Source organism: Sprattus sprattus (genome assembly GCF_963457725.1).
Source record: "Sprattus sprattus genome assembly, chromosome: 20".
In the NCBI taxonomy this organism is placed as follows: Eukaryota; Metazoa; Chordata; class Actinopteri; order Clupeiformes; family Clupeidae; genus Sprattus; species Sprattus sprattus.
In genome coordinates this window covers 6,221,337-6,236,555 of record NC_137918.1, presented here as the reverse complement: position 1 = coordinate 6,236,555, position 15,219 = coordinate 6,221,337, and the positions used below count along the sequence as shown (strand labels likewise).

Here is a 15,219-nt window from a genome sequence, read left to right as displayed (position 1 = left end):
AAACCACAAAAGCAGTGACAAAAAAGTCAAAAACATCACTATCTGCTTTAAAACACTTAACAAATATTTAGTGTTAAAAGTCTTAAAAAAAAGAGATGGGAAGATTTGTGTTAGATGGCAAAAATTACAGAAACACATCATAATCTAGTTTAAAGCACTTTTCACACATTTCAGCACATTTTAAAAGGTGTTTAAAACACACCTGCTGATAGGTGCAGACTCTGTCCCAGTCTGGGCAGTATGCCAATATGAGTAGGATATCTAGATTGATGAATCTGAGTTCACCTGGGTAGGATGTCTAGATTGCTTCGATGATCGCTATGCCTGCATTGAGTCTTGTGTGCGCACCTGGTCAAGATGTCTAGACTGATTCCGCTGCGGCATACCTGGGCACAATCTTTGCCTACCAAATGATATGGTCACTGTGAAGCCCTATCTGGGCAGTATGCCCATAGTAACTTCATCGTTGGCATTACTTGTTTGGTTCCCAGTGTGTTCTTACCCACGGCAACAACCCCTTATTCACCTGGGCACGATGTCCAGCAAAACCTTACCCAGGTGATATAACCTGGGTGAACTCCTCCACCTCACCTGGTCATGAGTGTGAGTGTACCCAGGTGATATGCCCACTGCGACCTCCTCTACCTCACCCCCCACCCGGTCATCACCTTGACATGATGCCCACTGAAACCTCCTCTACCTCACATGGCTATGATTGTGACCGTACCCAGGTGATATGCCCACTGCGACCTCCTCTACCTCACCTGGTCATGAGTGTGACGGTACCCAGGGGATATGCCCACTGAGACATCCTCTACCTCACCACCCCCCCCCCTCGCGTCCTCACCTTGACATGATGCCCACTGCAACCTCCCCTACCTCACTTGGTCATGAGTGTACCCAGGGGATATGCCCACTGCGACATCCTCTCCCTCACCTGGGCATGATGCCGAGCGAGGACTCCCTGTGTTTGATGAGGCTGAGGCGGCCGTCGTTGGCGCGCTTGTGCTGGGTGGACACGCTGCAGACCAGCACCACCAGCTCCCACAGCTCCTTGGCCAGGCGGCGGCTCTCCTTGGGCCCCGGGAGCTCCTTACAGATGGACGCCAGCAGCTGGCCCAGCTGCACACAGAGAGAGACAGGTAAACCAGCAGCAGCTACACAGAGAGAGAGAGACAGGTAAACCAGCAGCAGCTACACACAGAGAGAGACAGGTAAAGCAGCAGCAGCTACACACAGAGAGAGACAGGTAAACCAGCAGCAGCTACACAGAGAGAGAGAGACAGGTAAAGCAGCAGCAGCTACACACAGAGAGAGACAGGTAAACCAGCAGCAGCTACACACAGAGACAGACAGGTAAAGCAGCAGCAGCTACACACAGAGAGAGAGAGACAAGTAAACCAGCAGCAGCTACACACAGAGACAGACAGGTAAAGCAGCAGCAGCTGCACGCAGAGACAGACAGGTAAAGCAGCAGCAGCTACACACAGAGACAGACAGGTAAACCAGCAGCAGCTACACACAGAGACAGACAGGTAAAGCAGCAGCAGCTACACACAGAGAGAGAGAGACAAGTAAACCAGCAGCAGCTACACACAGAGACAGACAGGTAAAGCAGCAGCAGCTACACGCAGAGACAGACAGGTAAAGCAGCAGCAGCTACACACAGAGACAGACAGGTAAACCAGCAGCAGCTACACACAGAGATAGACAGGTAAAGCTTTTGGTTATACAGGTGGACGCCAGCAGCTGGCCCAGCTGCACACAGAGGGGGTCACAGGGCAAGATGAGCAGAGGGACAGAAACAGATCAACGAATGACAAAGACAGATCAATTAAAGAAAGACAGACCGATCGACAGACAGACAGACAGACAGACAAGTAAATCTGCAGATCTTTACAGGTGCAAAGATCATATATGTGATTAACATGTTCCAGCATGCTTTGGGTGCTATACATGTGATTAACATGTTCTAGCAAGCTTTGGGTGTTACACATGTTATACATGCGATTATCATGTTCCAGTCAGCGTTGGCAGTTTGTAATCTATTTAAATTCTATACAGTCGTGCCAATACAGCTGGCTGGGGCCGGGGGATTAGGGGTTAATCAAAGACAGAAGAGAAAAAGAGAGCGACATTAACACATAAAAGACAGAGTGAGAGAGATTATAAAAAAAAGGACAAAACTGCCTAATTAAGACCCAGATTAGTAGATGACCATATGCCCTTCCCTGGACATCCATCTCGTTAATTAGGGCCATATGTTGCTCAACTATTAAAATAGGAAAATGAATACAGGATTTATCCATCATCTACAAAGCTTTATGCGCGTGTGCGTGTGCGTGTGTGTGAGTGTGTGTGTGTCTGTGTGTGAAGCGTACCTTGATGTAGGGGTTGTTCTGCACCAGTGCGGAGGGCACCTGCAATGTCAGGTACTCGTTCTCCCTCCAGTTCAGCATGAAGGCCGAACACTCCTCCCCCACTATCTGGCGCATAGGGAGGTCTGGGAAACCAAAGCAAAACAGATGCATTCAAGCCTCAGTTAACAAAGACAAAAACTACAAATCCCATCAAACAATTCCTACGTGCCAATCTATAAGTCAACAAGCTGTAGTGATGAAGCCAAGATGACTTTAGTCTAACTTTTCTTTATAAACCATCATATTAAATAACTGCAGTAATTATGTGTGTGTGTGTGTGTGTGTGTGTGTGTGTGTGTGTGTGTGTGTGTGTGTGTGTGTGTGTTAGGGGTGTGCCAAATAATCGTCATGACGATGCATCGCGATTCTAATTTTCACGATCTACTGCATCGATTGTTGACGCCAAGTATCGATTATTAATTAAAAAAAAAAAAAAATTTTTTTTTTTTTTTTTTTTTTTTTTTTTTTATTGCATGAATGGTTGGCGAACATCAAGCATTTCCGGCCGCGCGATACTGCGGCAAGTCATTCATAAACAAAACATGCAAGTGTATCCAGTAATAATAATATTTGTGTTAAGTAACCTCCAAAAGTCGTTTAAATAAATACAGCTATGTATGAACTGAGTTGCTTTGAGTTATCAATTGAACACACTATCCAGATCATACACAGCCAGTCAGCCACTGGTAATGGCTTAATTTTTTTCTAACAGTGTTCAGTGAAAATTCGCAATACATCGCAATGCATCGCAATGATTCAAGTATCGCGATGCATCGTGATATAATCGCATCGTGGCATGTGAATCGTGATACGAATCGAATCGTGACTTCTTTGGCAATACCCACCCCTAGTGTGTGTGTGTGTGTTTCGGTTAAATACAACTATTACATTATGAAAGCTGTCAACATAAAGATCTACTACTAATGAAACATGTCAAACTATTATGGCATTATTGCTGTGTGTGTGTGTGTGTGTGTGTGTTTGTGTTTGTGTGAGTGTATGAGACAGAGCCGATGTTTATCCAGTCTGGGCCAACGAATCCGGTTTTATTCTAATCAGATTTGGGCCACTTTCAAATGCCGTCGTAGACCGGATGCCAAACTAATCTGCTGCATTGAGACGTCAGTGACGATGCTCAAGCCGGAAATAATCAATAATTTTATTTTTAAACGGCATAATTCAAAGCATGTGCATATGTTACACTTAATACGATGCACAGCAAAATGCCTGTGGGTGCTGCATGTGACCCAACACACACACATGCAGGTCGTTGTTTGATAGTGGGGTAATTCCATTTACAGAAATAACACAAGTGAACCAGCACACTGACTATTACACCTAATCATTTCTGCCAGCCAGTCGCAGTAGGTATGGTCAGATCAGCACTTTGCCCAAACTGCCAAAGCCATCTCTCTGATGTCTACCGTATCATGCCGTTTATAACTTGTGCACTAACCGGTCTCTCCTCTTTCCCTATAGGAGGACCATAGCCTGCAACGCTGATGGCCGTGACCATTGTTCCTATAAACCTATATTACACAGTCTATTCTAATACCTAATTCCATTATCTTATTATGTCTTCTCTCTACCCCTCAGTTCAGACCCTCCACTTGGTGTCTACTGAGTGAGTGAGTGAGTGTGTGTGTGCGGTGTTCCTCCCCTCTCAGTTCAGACTCTCCACTATGAGGAGTTGTGTCCTCTTCTTCCTTCGGCCCATTCACAACTGCGTTCTAAATTCTACTCCTCATTGCGTGCGATGCTTCATACATGCCAGCCCAACTTCCCATTTCCCTGCTCATATGATCACAATCATCCTCTTGTTCTAGGAAGCTGATGAGTAAATTGCCCATGTCGTATCACTAATATATTTGCATGCTGGCACTACGGACACACTGTATACCCACTAAGCTGCTCTATAACTTATACTTTGAATACTGGCCTCTACTCAATTTCATTCAAATCAACTATCAATTTTGTAGTCACCAAGTACCATCTTGTATGCCTCATTTAATCTTGTGTGTATCATGTAAATACGCTGCATGTATGGCAATATGTTTTATCTTGATGAATGTATGAATTAATCTGCTTTTATCTGATTCTCTCTTCTCCTTCTCTCCTCCCTTCCCTACTGACCCCTGTAAAATGCCTTGAGACAATTTAAATTGCCAACTAGTAATCTGTAACGAATTACATCTGAAAAGTAACCTCCTCAAACCTGGTTTTACTTATGTCACAGGTATACGCTGAGCTGCAGGCCTGTTGCAGGTACGGCCGAGGTGTGCGTCTCTCACCGTGTATCCTCATCTCCAGGTAGCCCCTGACGCGGCTGACCAGGTCGGGCGTTGGCTTGTCCGTGGAGCCCTGGGCGGCGGCGGCCTCGTGAGCGCGCACCTCCAGCAGCAGCATCTCGTTGAGCATCACCTGACGCAGCTTCGGGGAGAACTCAGTCACCAGCTCCAGGCAAGCAGAAAAGAGCTGCCGCGCATGGCCAAAGTCCTGAGGAGAACCACAGTCACCAGAGCCATTAAGAACAGCTGAGAAGAGAGAGCTTTGGAACAGGAGAAGGCTAGGGACTACACTAATGTTAGATAGAGAGGTTTGGAACAGGAGAAGGCTAGGGAATACACTGAGGTTAGAGAGAGAGGTTTGGAACAGGAAAAGGCTAAGGACTACACTAAGGTTAGAGAGAGAGGTTTGGAACAGGAGAAGGCTAGGGACTACAATAAGGACAGAGAGGTTTGGAACAGGAGAAGGCTAGGGACTTCACTAAGGACAGAGAGGTTTGGAACAGGAGAAGGCTAGGGACTACACTAAGGACAGAGAGGTTTGGAACAGGAGAAGGCTAGGGACTACACTGAGGTTAGAGAGAGAGGTTTGGAACAGGAAAAGGCTAAGGACTACACTAAGGTTAGAGAGAGAGGTTTGGAACAGGAGAAGGCTAGGGACTACAATAAGGACAGAGAGGTTTGGAACAGGAGAAGGCTAGGGACTACACTGAGGTTAGAGAGAGAGGTTTGGAACAGGAGAAGGCTAGGGACTACACTAAGGACAGAGAGAGAGGTTTGAAACAGTAGAAGGCTAGGGACTACACTAAGGACAGAGAGAGAGGTTTGGAACAGGAGAAGGCTAGGGACTACACTAAGGACAGACAGAGAGAGGTTTGAAACAGGAGAAGGCTAGGGACTACACTAAGGACAGAGAGAGAGGTTTGGAACAGTAGAAGGCTAGGGACTACACTAAGGACAGAGAGAGAGGTTTGGAACAGGAGAAGGCTAGGGACTACACTAAGGACAGAGAGAGAGGTTTGAAACAGTAGAAGGCTAGGGACTACACTAAGGACAGACAGAGAGAGGTTTGAAACAGGAGAAGGCTAGGGACTACACTAAGGTTAGAGAGAGAGGTTTGGAACAGTAGAAGGCTAGGGACTACACTAAGGACAGACAGAGAGAGGTTTGAAACAGGAGAAGGCTAGGGACTACACTAAGGACAGAGAGAGAGGTTTGGAACAGAGGAAGGCTAGGGACTACACTAAGGAGAAAGAGAGAGGTTTTGAACAGGAGAAGGCTAGGGACTACACTAAGGTTAGAGAGAGAGGTTTGGAACAGAGGAAGGCTAGGGACTACACTGCGGACACAGAGAGAGGTTTTGAACAGGAGAAGGCTAGGGACTACACTAAAGACAGAGAGGAACTTCAGTGTTCCCTGCTGGGACGGGAATCTAAGGCAAACTAACAAAAGCACTACTGACTGCTAGTGTTGCCATTGTGCAGGTAAGCATGAGCAGTGACACCGACCTTAAGGGTGATGCAGTGTGCATGTTAGATTGAGCAGTGTGCATGTAAGCATGAGCAGTGTGCATGTTAGATTGAGCATTGTGCATGTAAGCTTGAGCAGTGTGCATGTTAGCTTGAGCAGTGTGCATGTAAGCTTGAGCAGTGTGCATGTAAGCTTGAGCAGTGTGCATGTTAGATTGAGCAGTGTGCATGTTAGATTGAGCAGTGTGCATGTTAGCTTGAGCAGTGTGCATGTTAGATTGAGCAGTGTGCATGTAAGCTTGAGCAGTGTGCATGTAAGCTTGAGCAGTGTGCATGTTAGCTTGAGCAGTGTGCATTTTAACTTGAGCAGCGTGCATGTAAGCTTGAGCAGTGTGCATGTTAGATTGAGCAGTGTGCATGTTAGATTGAGCAGTGTGCATGTTAGCTTGAGCAGTGTGCATGTTAGATTGAGCAGTGTGCATGTAAGCTTGAGCATTGTGCATGTAAGCTTGAGCAGTGTGCATGTTAGCTTGAGCAGTGTGCATGTTAGCTTGAGCAGTGTGCATGTTAGCTTGAGCAGTGTGCATGTTAGCTTGAGCAGTGTGCATGTTAGCTTGAGCAGTGTGCATGTTAGCTTGAGCAGTGTGCATGTTAGATTGAGCAGTGTGCATGTAAGCTTGAGCAGTGTGCATGTAAGCTTGAGCAGTGTGCATGTAAGCTTGAGCAGTGTCAGTGACACTGACCTTCAGGGTGATGCAGTGGAGTCCTTTAGCCATGAGGATATACACCAGGTCACGGGTCAGGTTGTCTTTGGTGGCCAGGATCACATTGATGTAATCTACGGGGACTTCCCACTGCAGAGAGGAGAAACACAAACAGGCGTTAGACCTTCCCTGAACACCACAGCAAAGCACCGGAACCTTCTCTTAACACCACAGTAAAGCCCCCGAACCTTCACTTAGCACCACAGCAAAGCACCGGAAACTTCTTTTAACAGCACAGCAAAGCACCGGAACCTTCTCTCAACACCACAGCAAAGCACCGGAACCTTCACTTAACACAACAGCAAAGCACCGGAACCTTCACTTAACAGCACAGCAAAGCACCGGAACCTTCTCTTAACACAACAGCAAAGCACCGGAACCTTCACTTAACACCACAGCAAAGCACCGGAAACTTCTTTTAACAGCACAGCAAAGCACCGGAACCTTCTCTCAACACCACAGCAAAGCACCGGAACCTTCACTTAACACAACAGCAAAGCACCGGAACCTTCACTTAACAGCACAGCAAAGCACCGGAACCTTCTCTTAACACCACAGCAAAGCACCGGAATCTTCACTTAACACCACAGCAAAGTAGCAGCTTTGCATAATCTAGGGTTTACATTAGAACACAACCTTAAAATGGTGGGGTCACTGTGTGAGGGAGGTATATAATTTGTATTAGTCCTAATGTATAGAATAATATATTAGGTGTATTAGTTCCAATTCTAGGTACAGTACACTAATGATACATCAACTAGAGAGCAGAGAAGAGAAGTGAGGACAGGACACGTACGATTCAGAAGCCTAAGCTCTGTGTTTCTCAGCTGTGTGGTTTTGAAATGGCAAATGCAGTCCACCCACATCTGGGCCAAACCTCCCACGGCTGCCGCCACACAGAGTATGGGCACGGCTAAAACAATGCTGTGGTTACAGCACTGCGGAAGCAATCTAAATGACATGATTTTGATGATTCAAAGCCGATCAATCAACAACATACAAGCTGCATACAAAAGAATGCTTGACAATCCAAACACAGAGACACACCAATGCAGAAGAAACTAATTACTGTCAAGATAAATGCCTAAAACTTTTGCACAGTTCTGTGCATTGTGATCTATAGAGTTATATTCTACTAGTGCAGTGCCCGTAGGAGTTATGCATTCTGTAGTGTTAGCAGAGTTATTAGTGGTCTAGGCTAACCAGCAACGTTGAATAGAAAGCTAACTCTTATACAAATACATCAAACTACAATATACTACAATATACTACTTAACATGGTAATGAGAGTTGGTTACATGCCAGGCCCATACGCATCAGCTGGGGTAACATCTAGGACGACCACTGTTCTATGACTAGGACGTCATTCACGTTGCGCGGCCCCTCTTTCTCTGAATTACTACACTACCCATAGTGCCTCACTACCCATAGTGCCTACAGCAAACGATAAAATACAAATATGTCGCGAACTATGAATTCAGACTAACGTCAGGGAGATACGCCCTAGACAGACTGACTGACAGAAACACAGAGATTTCTGGATTTATAGATAGATTCTAGATCTATACAGTTTTGGCCCTGTTGTATAGATGCCCCCTCACCTAGCTGTTGACCCACAGATATCTGTGATCCGTAGATAACTAGGGACACGGCCGTCACCATAGATATCTGGGGACACGGACGTCTCCATAGATATAGATACTGTAGGACATGTCTGACTCCTGACCTTGCTGTTGACCCTCCAGAAGGGGCGCTCTGCCAGGCCGTGGAGCTCCAGGAGGATCTGGCGGATCCGCCGCGGGTCCAGAGACAGAACCAGCTGCTGCTCCAGCTGCCCGATGCTTACATTCGCAGAGGCTGGAACAGAGAGCAGAGAGGTCAGAGAGCGTAGAGGTCAGAGGTCAGAGAGTGTAGAGGAACAGAGAGCATAGAGGCCATCCATGTAAGTGGCTTAGACTGTATGGGTGTTGTAATATGTATACAGCAACTATTGACAAAACTACATTATTTCTATAAATGACAGTTCTATCTAGTGATGGAACCGGATAATGATGTTGTCCTGTTCTGATTGGTTATTGCATGGTGGTTCTTGTGTGACCATAGAAATGCTCATATGGGGGACTGATAGAACCGAATATGGCTATTCTACTGTAATTTTGTATCATCTGGTTCTGTAACATACCTCTGTCGGTCACACTGAGACCTGAACCATTAGCATCTGAACCCCTTCCCCCCAGATAGCCTCCTCCCTGCTATCACCCTTTGTCTTCTGTTCTCACCCCCTCCCTCCAGAGGTGATCCCCCCACCCCACTGTCTCCGCTTCCTGCCATTACCTGTAGGGTGTGGTCTCACCCCCAGCCAGAAGAGCTGGCCGTACCCAGAGGGACCCACCTGAGGCAGGAGAGCTGGCCGTACCTGGAATGACCCACCTGAGGCAGGAGAGCTGGCCGTACCTAGAATGACCCACCTGAGGCAGGAGAGCGGGCCGTACCTGGGTTGTCGTAAAAGGATGGCAGGGGTTTGGCGCTGAGGTTGACGGTGGCCGAGCGCTTCCGCAGGTGCTCCAGGAGGGCCTTCTTCTCCTCGTCAAGCAGCAGCTCCATGAAGATCCGGTGGGAGGAGACCATGTAGGCCAGAGGCACCTCTTCCAGGCCCTCGCATAGGCTCCTGGCCAATCACAAAACAGACACATGTCAGACAGGCCCTTGCACAGGCTCCTGGCCAATCACAAAACAGACACATGTCAGACAGGCCCTCGCACAGGCTCCTAGCCAATAACAAAACAGACACGTCAGACAGGCCCTCACACAGGCTCCTTGGGGACGCCAATCACAAAACAGACACGTCTCAGAGGAATGAAAGCGATGCTGGACAATACATAACACTCAGTCCTATTCAGACACAAAACAAACAAAAACTCAGATCTGAGACTGTTAGCATAACAGAGACATTCGACTAAAAGACATATCACTCTAGCTGACAGGACAACTAACCAAATGAATACTCAAATGAATACATTCTTAAAAACATCTTCACTCTAAATGCTCTATTTTAAACAGTACTACTCACTTGAGGAAAATGCCCATATTTCTCTTGGCAGCGTCAGACACACGGTCCTTCTCGAGTGATTTGCTGCAAACCTGCAACCATAAAGTGTGGAGCAAAAGCATTCATGACCAGTCACAACCACTGTGGAAATGGAATCAATCAAGGTACCCTATCATTCATAAAAGCAAATATACATAAGTTAATGTATTGGTGGATAGCGGTCTCAACAGCACAGAATAATGTGTAAGGTGCGTATGTCAAAGCGTGACCCAGAGTGGTGTCTGACCTCTAGCAGGAAGCTGATGGTGCGTTTGCTGGGTTTGAGCAGGAGCTGCTGGTAGCTCACACTCAGCACCTGCCCCTCCAGAGCATCCCGCACCGCGTTACACACACACAGCTTATGACACACTTCGTCCAGCGTCCGGTCCCTACACATAGACACAAACCATACACACATGAATGCACACACATATCAGAAAAAAAACTATTACCAATGATTAACAGCTGCCTATTATATACTACTCCCCTTTAAACAGACTTTAGAGCCTTAGAGAAGAGAAGGCTTAGAGAAGACTTATAGCAGGCCTCTCACCCCAGACTTTAGAGCCATAGAGACAGAGCAGACTTAGAGCAGACTCAGAGCAGACGTAGAGCAGACTGATGCAGACGTAGAGCAGACGAAGAGCAGACGTAGAGCAGAAGTATGACAGACTTAGAGCAGATGTAGAGCAGACTTAGAGCAGACATAGAGCAGACTTAGAGCAGACGTAGAGCAGAAGTATGACAGACTTAGAGCAGATGTAGAGCAGACTTAGAGCAGCCATAGAGCAGACTTAGAGCAGACGTAGAGCAGACGTAGAGCAGCCATAGAGCAGACGTAGAGCAGACGTAGAGCAGACGTAGAGCAGAGGTAGAGCAGACATAGAGCAGACATAGAGCAGACTTAGAGCAGACTTAGAGCAGGCTAAGAGCAGACGTAGAGCAGACGTAGAGCAGACTTTAGAGCACACTTTAGAGCATACTTAGAGCAGACTTAGAGCAGACTTAGAGCAGACGTAGAGCAGACTTTAGAGCAGACGAAGAGCAGGCTAAGAGCAGACGTATGACAGACTTAGAACAGGTCTCTCACCCCAGCTGGACCTTGTGCTGGAACTCCAGCAGCACTGAGTGTCTGAAGCTGTTGGGCAGACTGAGCTGCACGTTATCCTTCATGAAGGCCTCCACCAGGGCCTGAGCACAGGAGAAATCCGTCAAAACAATATATTAATCTTCCAAATAATACTAGTTTAATTAACTCTGTTTAATTAACTCTTAATTTACTCTCTACATTTCACTTAGCTTTATAGGGTTGCCATAAAACAATCCACATATACTCCAAACACACACATCACATATACTCCAAACACACACACACACAATCTCCAAACACAACACACAACACACAACACACACACACACACACACACACACACACACACCTGGTGGTTGTGTGAGCGGATGAAGCTGTTGATCTGGCCGTAGGGTGTGAGCTGTGTGTCTGAGGGGTCGGAGGCTCCAGTGACGGCTCTGCAGGCGCTCCAGTAGCCCGCCAGTCTCTTCTCATCCAGGTGGCAGTGCTGCACCCCGGAGTCCAGCTGGCAGGGGTCAGAGGTCAGACACTCACGCGGGCACCACACACACACACACACACTGCTCAACGTCATTCTACTGGCTACTCACATGCACCAAACACACTACTCAATGTCAGTCTACTGGCTACTCACATGCACCAAACACACCGCTCGACGTCATTCTACTGGCTACACGCAGGCACCAAACACACCACTCAACGTCAGTCAACTGGCTACATGCAGGCACCAAACCCAAACCGCTCAATGTCAGTCTACTAGCTACTGGCATGGCATTACAGTCACACAAGCACTTCTATAGTCAGGTTTTCCATCATTCACAGTTAAACAGAATAGCTTAACTTGGGTTTGTAAGAGAATAGCAAAAATAGTATGTTCCCACAAACATGCAAACACGCAGCAACACGTGCTCCGGTACCTTTGAGTAGAGCTCCTTAGCTCTTCTGAAGTGCTCTCTGGACTTCTCATAGGCCGGTGGGTCAGAGCCACCTTGCTGGAAGAAGATGGCCCCCAAATCATAATGAACCTGTAGACACATCAGACAAACCAGACCTCAGCCAAAATATACATATCTGTATCAGCTCACATCACAAAAGTGCAAATGGATGCTTCCTGAAAATATGAAATACATAACAAAAAGGATTATGGGAAATGTAGTTCTTTTAAACATACAAACAGTCACTAAGAAGAACATTTGTATCCATCAGCACACATTTCCACATTCAAAACTCAGTAACAGGCATACAGCTCTTCCTCTTCACTGCTCCTCTATGCATTTTGCCTGGTCCAGGTGACAGGTACCACCAGGTAAGCGCCTTACCTGGCAGTGCAGCTCGTCGTCGCTGATGCGCAGGCCTGCGGTGGAGGATTCCGTCTCCCCGTTGGCTGTGGACGGGTCAGCTGCCAGCAGGTCCAGCGTGCGGAGCGTGTGGACGTAGAAGTCCTTCTTCATGGCCAGCAGCCCCTCCAGAACCATGATGGAGTCAGACGCCTGCTCCTTCAGCTGAACACAGAGAAGCTGTTAGGGATCTCTCATTCTAGTCTCCTCCATCTACTCACACTATACTAATATTATACTCCACCAAACAGATCATGGGTTACAAAGTGATGCCCCTCAGTAAAACAGGAAATATCACCACTTGAACATTTCAATCAACATGTGAAATATTAAAGCCGCAGTTAAAAAAAGTTAAATATTGTTTGTCTTCTCCCTCTGAAAAACAGAGAACATCTCAACTGACTTACCACATTCAAAATGTTTTCTGTCAATTCCTTTTCCTGCTGCACGAGATTCATCCTGAAAATTAAAGTCCACCCCAACAGTGAGCTACATAATGAAGAATGCATTTACAAAACAGAAGGCTGAGATTGGAGTCGGCCAACCCACATGTTCATCTGATGAGGCCCTGGCTTGGTCTGTTTCTCAGGAAAGCTGCTGAGCACAATGGTTCGAATGGCCCTTCAAAAGCACAAGAAAATCCATCATTCCCAAGGAAAACATTTACATTTACATTTGCATTTAGTTACTTAGCAGATGCTTTTATTCAAAGTGACGTACAAAGGAGAGAACAATCAAGCTATGAGCAATAGACAGCTAGTGTAACATGGAATACATACTACTTTACATAATACATAAAAAAGGTGCAGGAATGTAACTACTGTAAGTGTGAGTTAAGTGCTAGTTAGAGGAGATAGCATTAGAGGAAGGATAAAGAGAGGTAGAGGAAGGAAGAGGAAAAGAATGATAGAAAGCATTCCTTCCCTTTGCCGTCAGTCGCTGTGAGTACAGTGTCTACTAAATGGGTGTGAAAGTAAACACCCATAATGCACTCTGTATGAACCATCAGGCCAACACCCTGTCTTTACCAGCGGTTGTATATGATGACAGCCATGGCGGTAGTGGGAGGCAGGGTGGTCAGATCCAAATCCACATGCTTGACACCAGGAGGAACTTTGCTGACGCACAGGAGTTCATTCAGTAGCATGTTCAGCACAGGGATGGTCAGCCTGCGGCCACAAGCACACAGCAGAAGACATTGATGAAGGATTAAATGCATGAATTGAAATACCTACAGTGGTCCATAGCCTCACAGTCCACAAGCACACAGCAGAAGACATTGATGAAGAATTAAATACATGAATTGACATTGCTACAGTGGTCCTTAGCCTCACAGTCCACAGTCAAGTGAGGTAGATTCACTAAGAGTGTTTTCAGTGTAAACTAGCATGAGGAAGGTTTTTCTTCTCAAAATGTGTAGCAAGACGTAAAGCCAGAGTATCAACTGTAATGTACACAGCCATATAAGTAACCATGTAGCCATCTACTCTAATGTACACAGCCATATAAGTAACCATCTACTCTAATGTACACAGCCATATAAGTAACCATGTAGCCATCTACTGTAATGTACACAGCCATAAGTACCGGTAATCATGTTTTTTTTTAATGCTTTTGCCCAGTCTCTGTTGACAGTTAGCTGACGTAGGGGGTTCGTAAGAGCTGGACAGGATAAGTGATGAATCTCACCCCTTCTCCAGCACGTCCAGGTCCCATTTCAGGTGAGCAGACACTTTCAGGGCCAAAAGCTTGAGGGTCCGGTTCCTGCGGTTATCTATTGGTGGTTGGACCTGGTTCTGTTCATTCACAGATGGCTTGGACGCCTGCTCTAAGAACTGAATAACAAGCTGCACTGGTGACGGGTCTGAGGAGATTACAAGCAAAGAAAAGAAAATTGAAGCAGGCAAAAGTGTGTGAGGCACAGATATATCAATTCTCTGAGTCCACATACCAGAATCACGATCATGCACAAACTGTAGTTATTACGTGCAGGTACAGACCTGGATTGGGTTTTTGCAAATATTTCTCCAACAACTCCAAGTCCAAAATGAACTCGAACCAGGAGGTCAGCGGTGGTGTGGAGGGTCTGCTGCCAGTGACCGCCTCCCGGTCTGCGGCCTCGGCACTCATCTTCTTGACGTGTTTAAGCTAGCACATAAATAGCCGTTTAGAAATGTGAAAGTAGCAGTTTCTTTGCGTGTCACTTAATGCTAGAAAGTTAGAATACTCCAATGCAATAAACCAACTACAGCTTGCTAACCAGTGATGATCAACTCATTCATTCATCAATTTACAACCGCTAAGGGCTGAAAACAACTTACGCTCATATTTGTGTTATTTATGATAAAGCAAAATTGTGTTTCACGATTACAGACAGTATGAGCAGGAAAGCGCATGCACCACCTCTCAAACTGAAATGAAAAATAAGCTTGCAAAGTTTGCTAGCTATCTAAATAGCCTGACGTCAGCTAGCGATGCTACCCCGCTTGTTTACCAGAAAGAATAGTGTGTTCCTTACCGTTTAAATAATTTTTCACGGCAAGTAGATTAATGTAAGTGTCCTATTTTATTGAAGGGATAACAGAGATACAGTGTGCAGTTGCACAATCAACAGTTTTATCAAATGCATTGATTTCACTTGCATAGCTTTCCAACTGGTATGCTTATTTATTTCAGAAAGAAGTCTTCTGTATCCGGGTCAAAACTTTCTCTTTTAAACAACATTGCTGCGTCAATTTTACGCAGCTTTACAGTAACATATTGCCC

At 46.1% G+C, this 15,219-nt stretch overlaps 1 protein-coding gene across 1 annotated transcript in view; it reads right to left on the bottom strand.

The window, feature by feature from the left end:
- The window catches only part of ints8 (integrator complex subunit 8), a 19,918-nt gene extending 4,816 nt beyond the window's left edge, over positions 1 to 15,102 (bottom strand). Inside the window, exons 1-18 of the mRNA XM_080858763.1 lie at positions 14,972 to 15,102; positions 14,454 to 14,601; positions 14,143 to 14,317; positions 13,482 to 13,622; positions 13,003 to 13,074; positions 12,861 to 12,912; positions 12,436 to 12,618; positions 12,034 to 12,141; positions 11,466 to 11,621; positions 11,117 to 11,217; positions 10,274 to 10,415; positions 10,009 to 10,079; positions 9,431 to 9,606; positions 8,665 to 8,795; positions 6,918 to 7,028; positions 4,712 to 4,916; positions 2,382 to 2,503; positions 938 to 1,122 (exon numbers count right to left, since the gene is read on the bottom strand). Of these exons, the coding sequence (XP_080714889.1) occupies positions 938 to 1,122; positions 2,382 to 2,503; positions 4,712 to 4,916; positions 6,918 to 7,028; positions 8,665 to 8,795; positions 9,431 to 9,606; positions 10,009 to 10,079; positions 10,274 to 10,415; positions 11,117 to 11,217; positions 11,466 to 11,621; positions 12,034 to 12,141; positions 12,436 to 12,618; positions 12,861 to 12,912; positions 13,003 to 13,074; positions 13,482 to 13,622; positions 14,143 to 14,317; positions 14,454 to 14,583 (2,261 nt within the window). The 5' untranslated portion in view covers positions 14,584 to 14,601; positions 14,972 to 15,102. The remainder of the gene's footprint in view (positions 1 to 937; positions 1,123 to 2,381; positions 2,504 to 4,711; positions 4,917 to 6,917; positions 7,029 to 8,664; positions 8,796 to 9,430; positions 9,607 to 10,008; positions 10,080 to 10,273; positions 10,416 to 11,116; positions 11,218 to 11,465; positions 11,622 to 12,033; positions 12,142 to 12,435; positions 12,619 to 12,860; positions 12,913 to 13,002; positions 13,075 to 13,481; positions 13,623 to 14,142; positions 14,318 to 14,453; positions 14,602 to 14,971) is intronic.
- Positions 15,103 to 15,219: the final 117 nt, after the last annotated feature.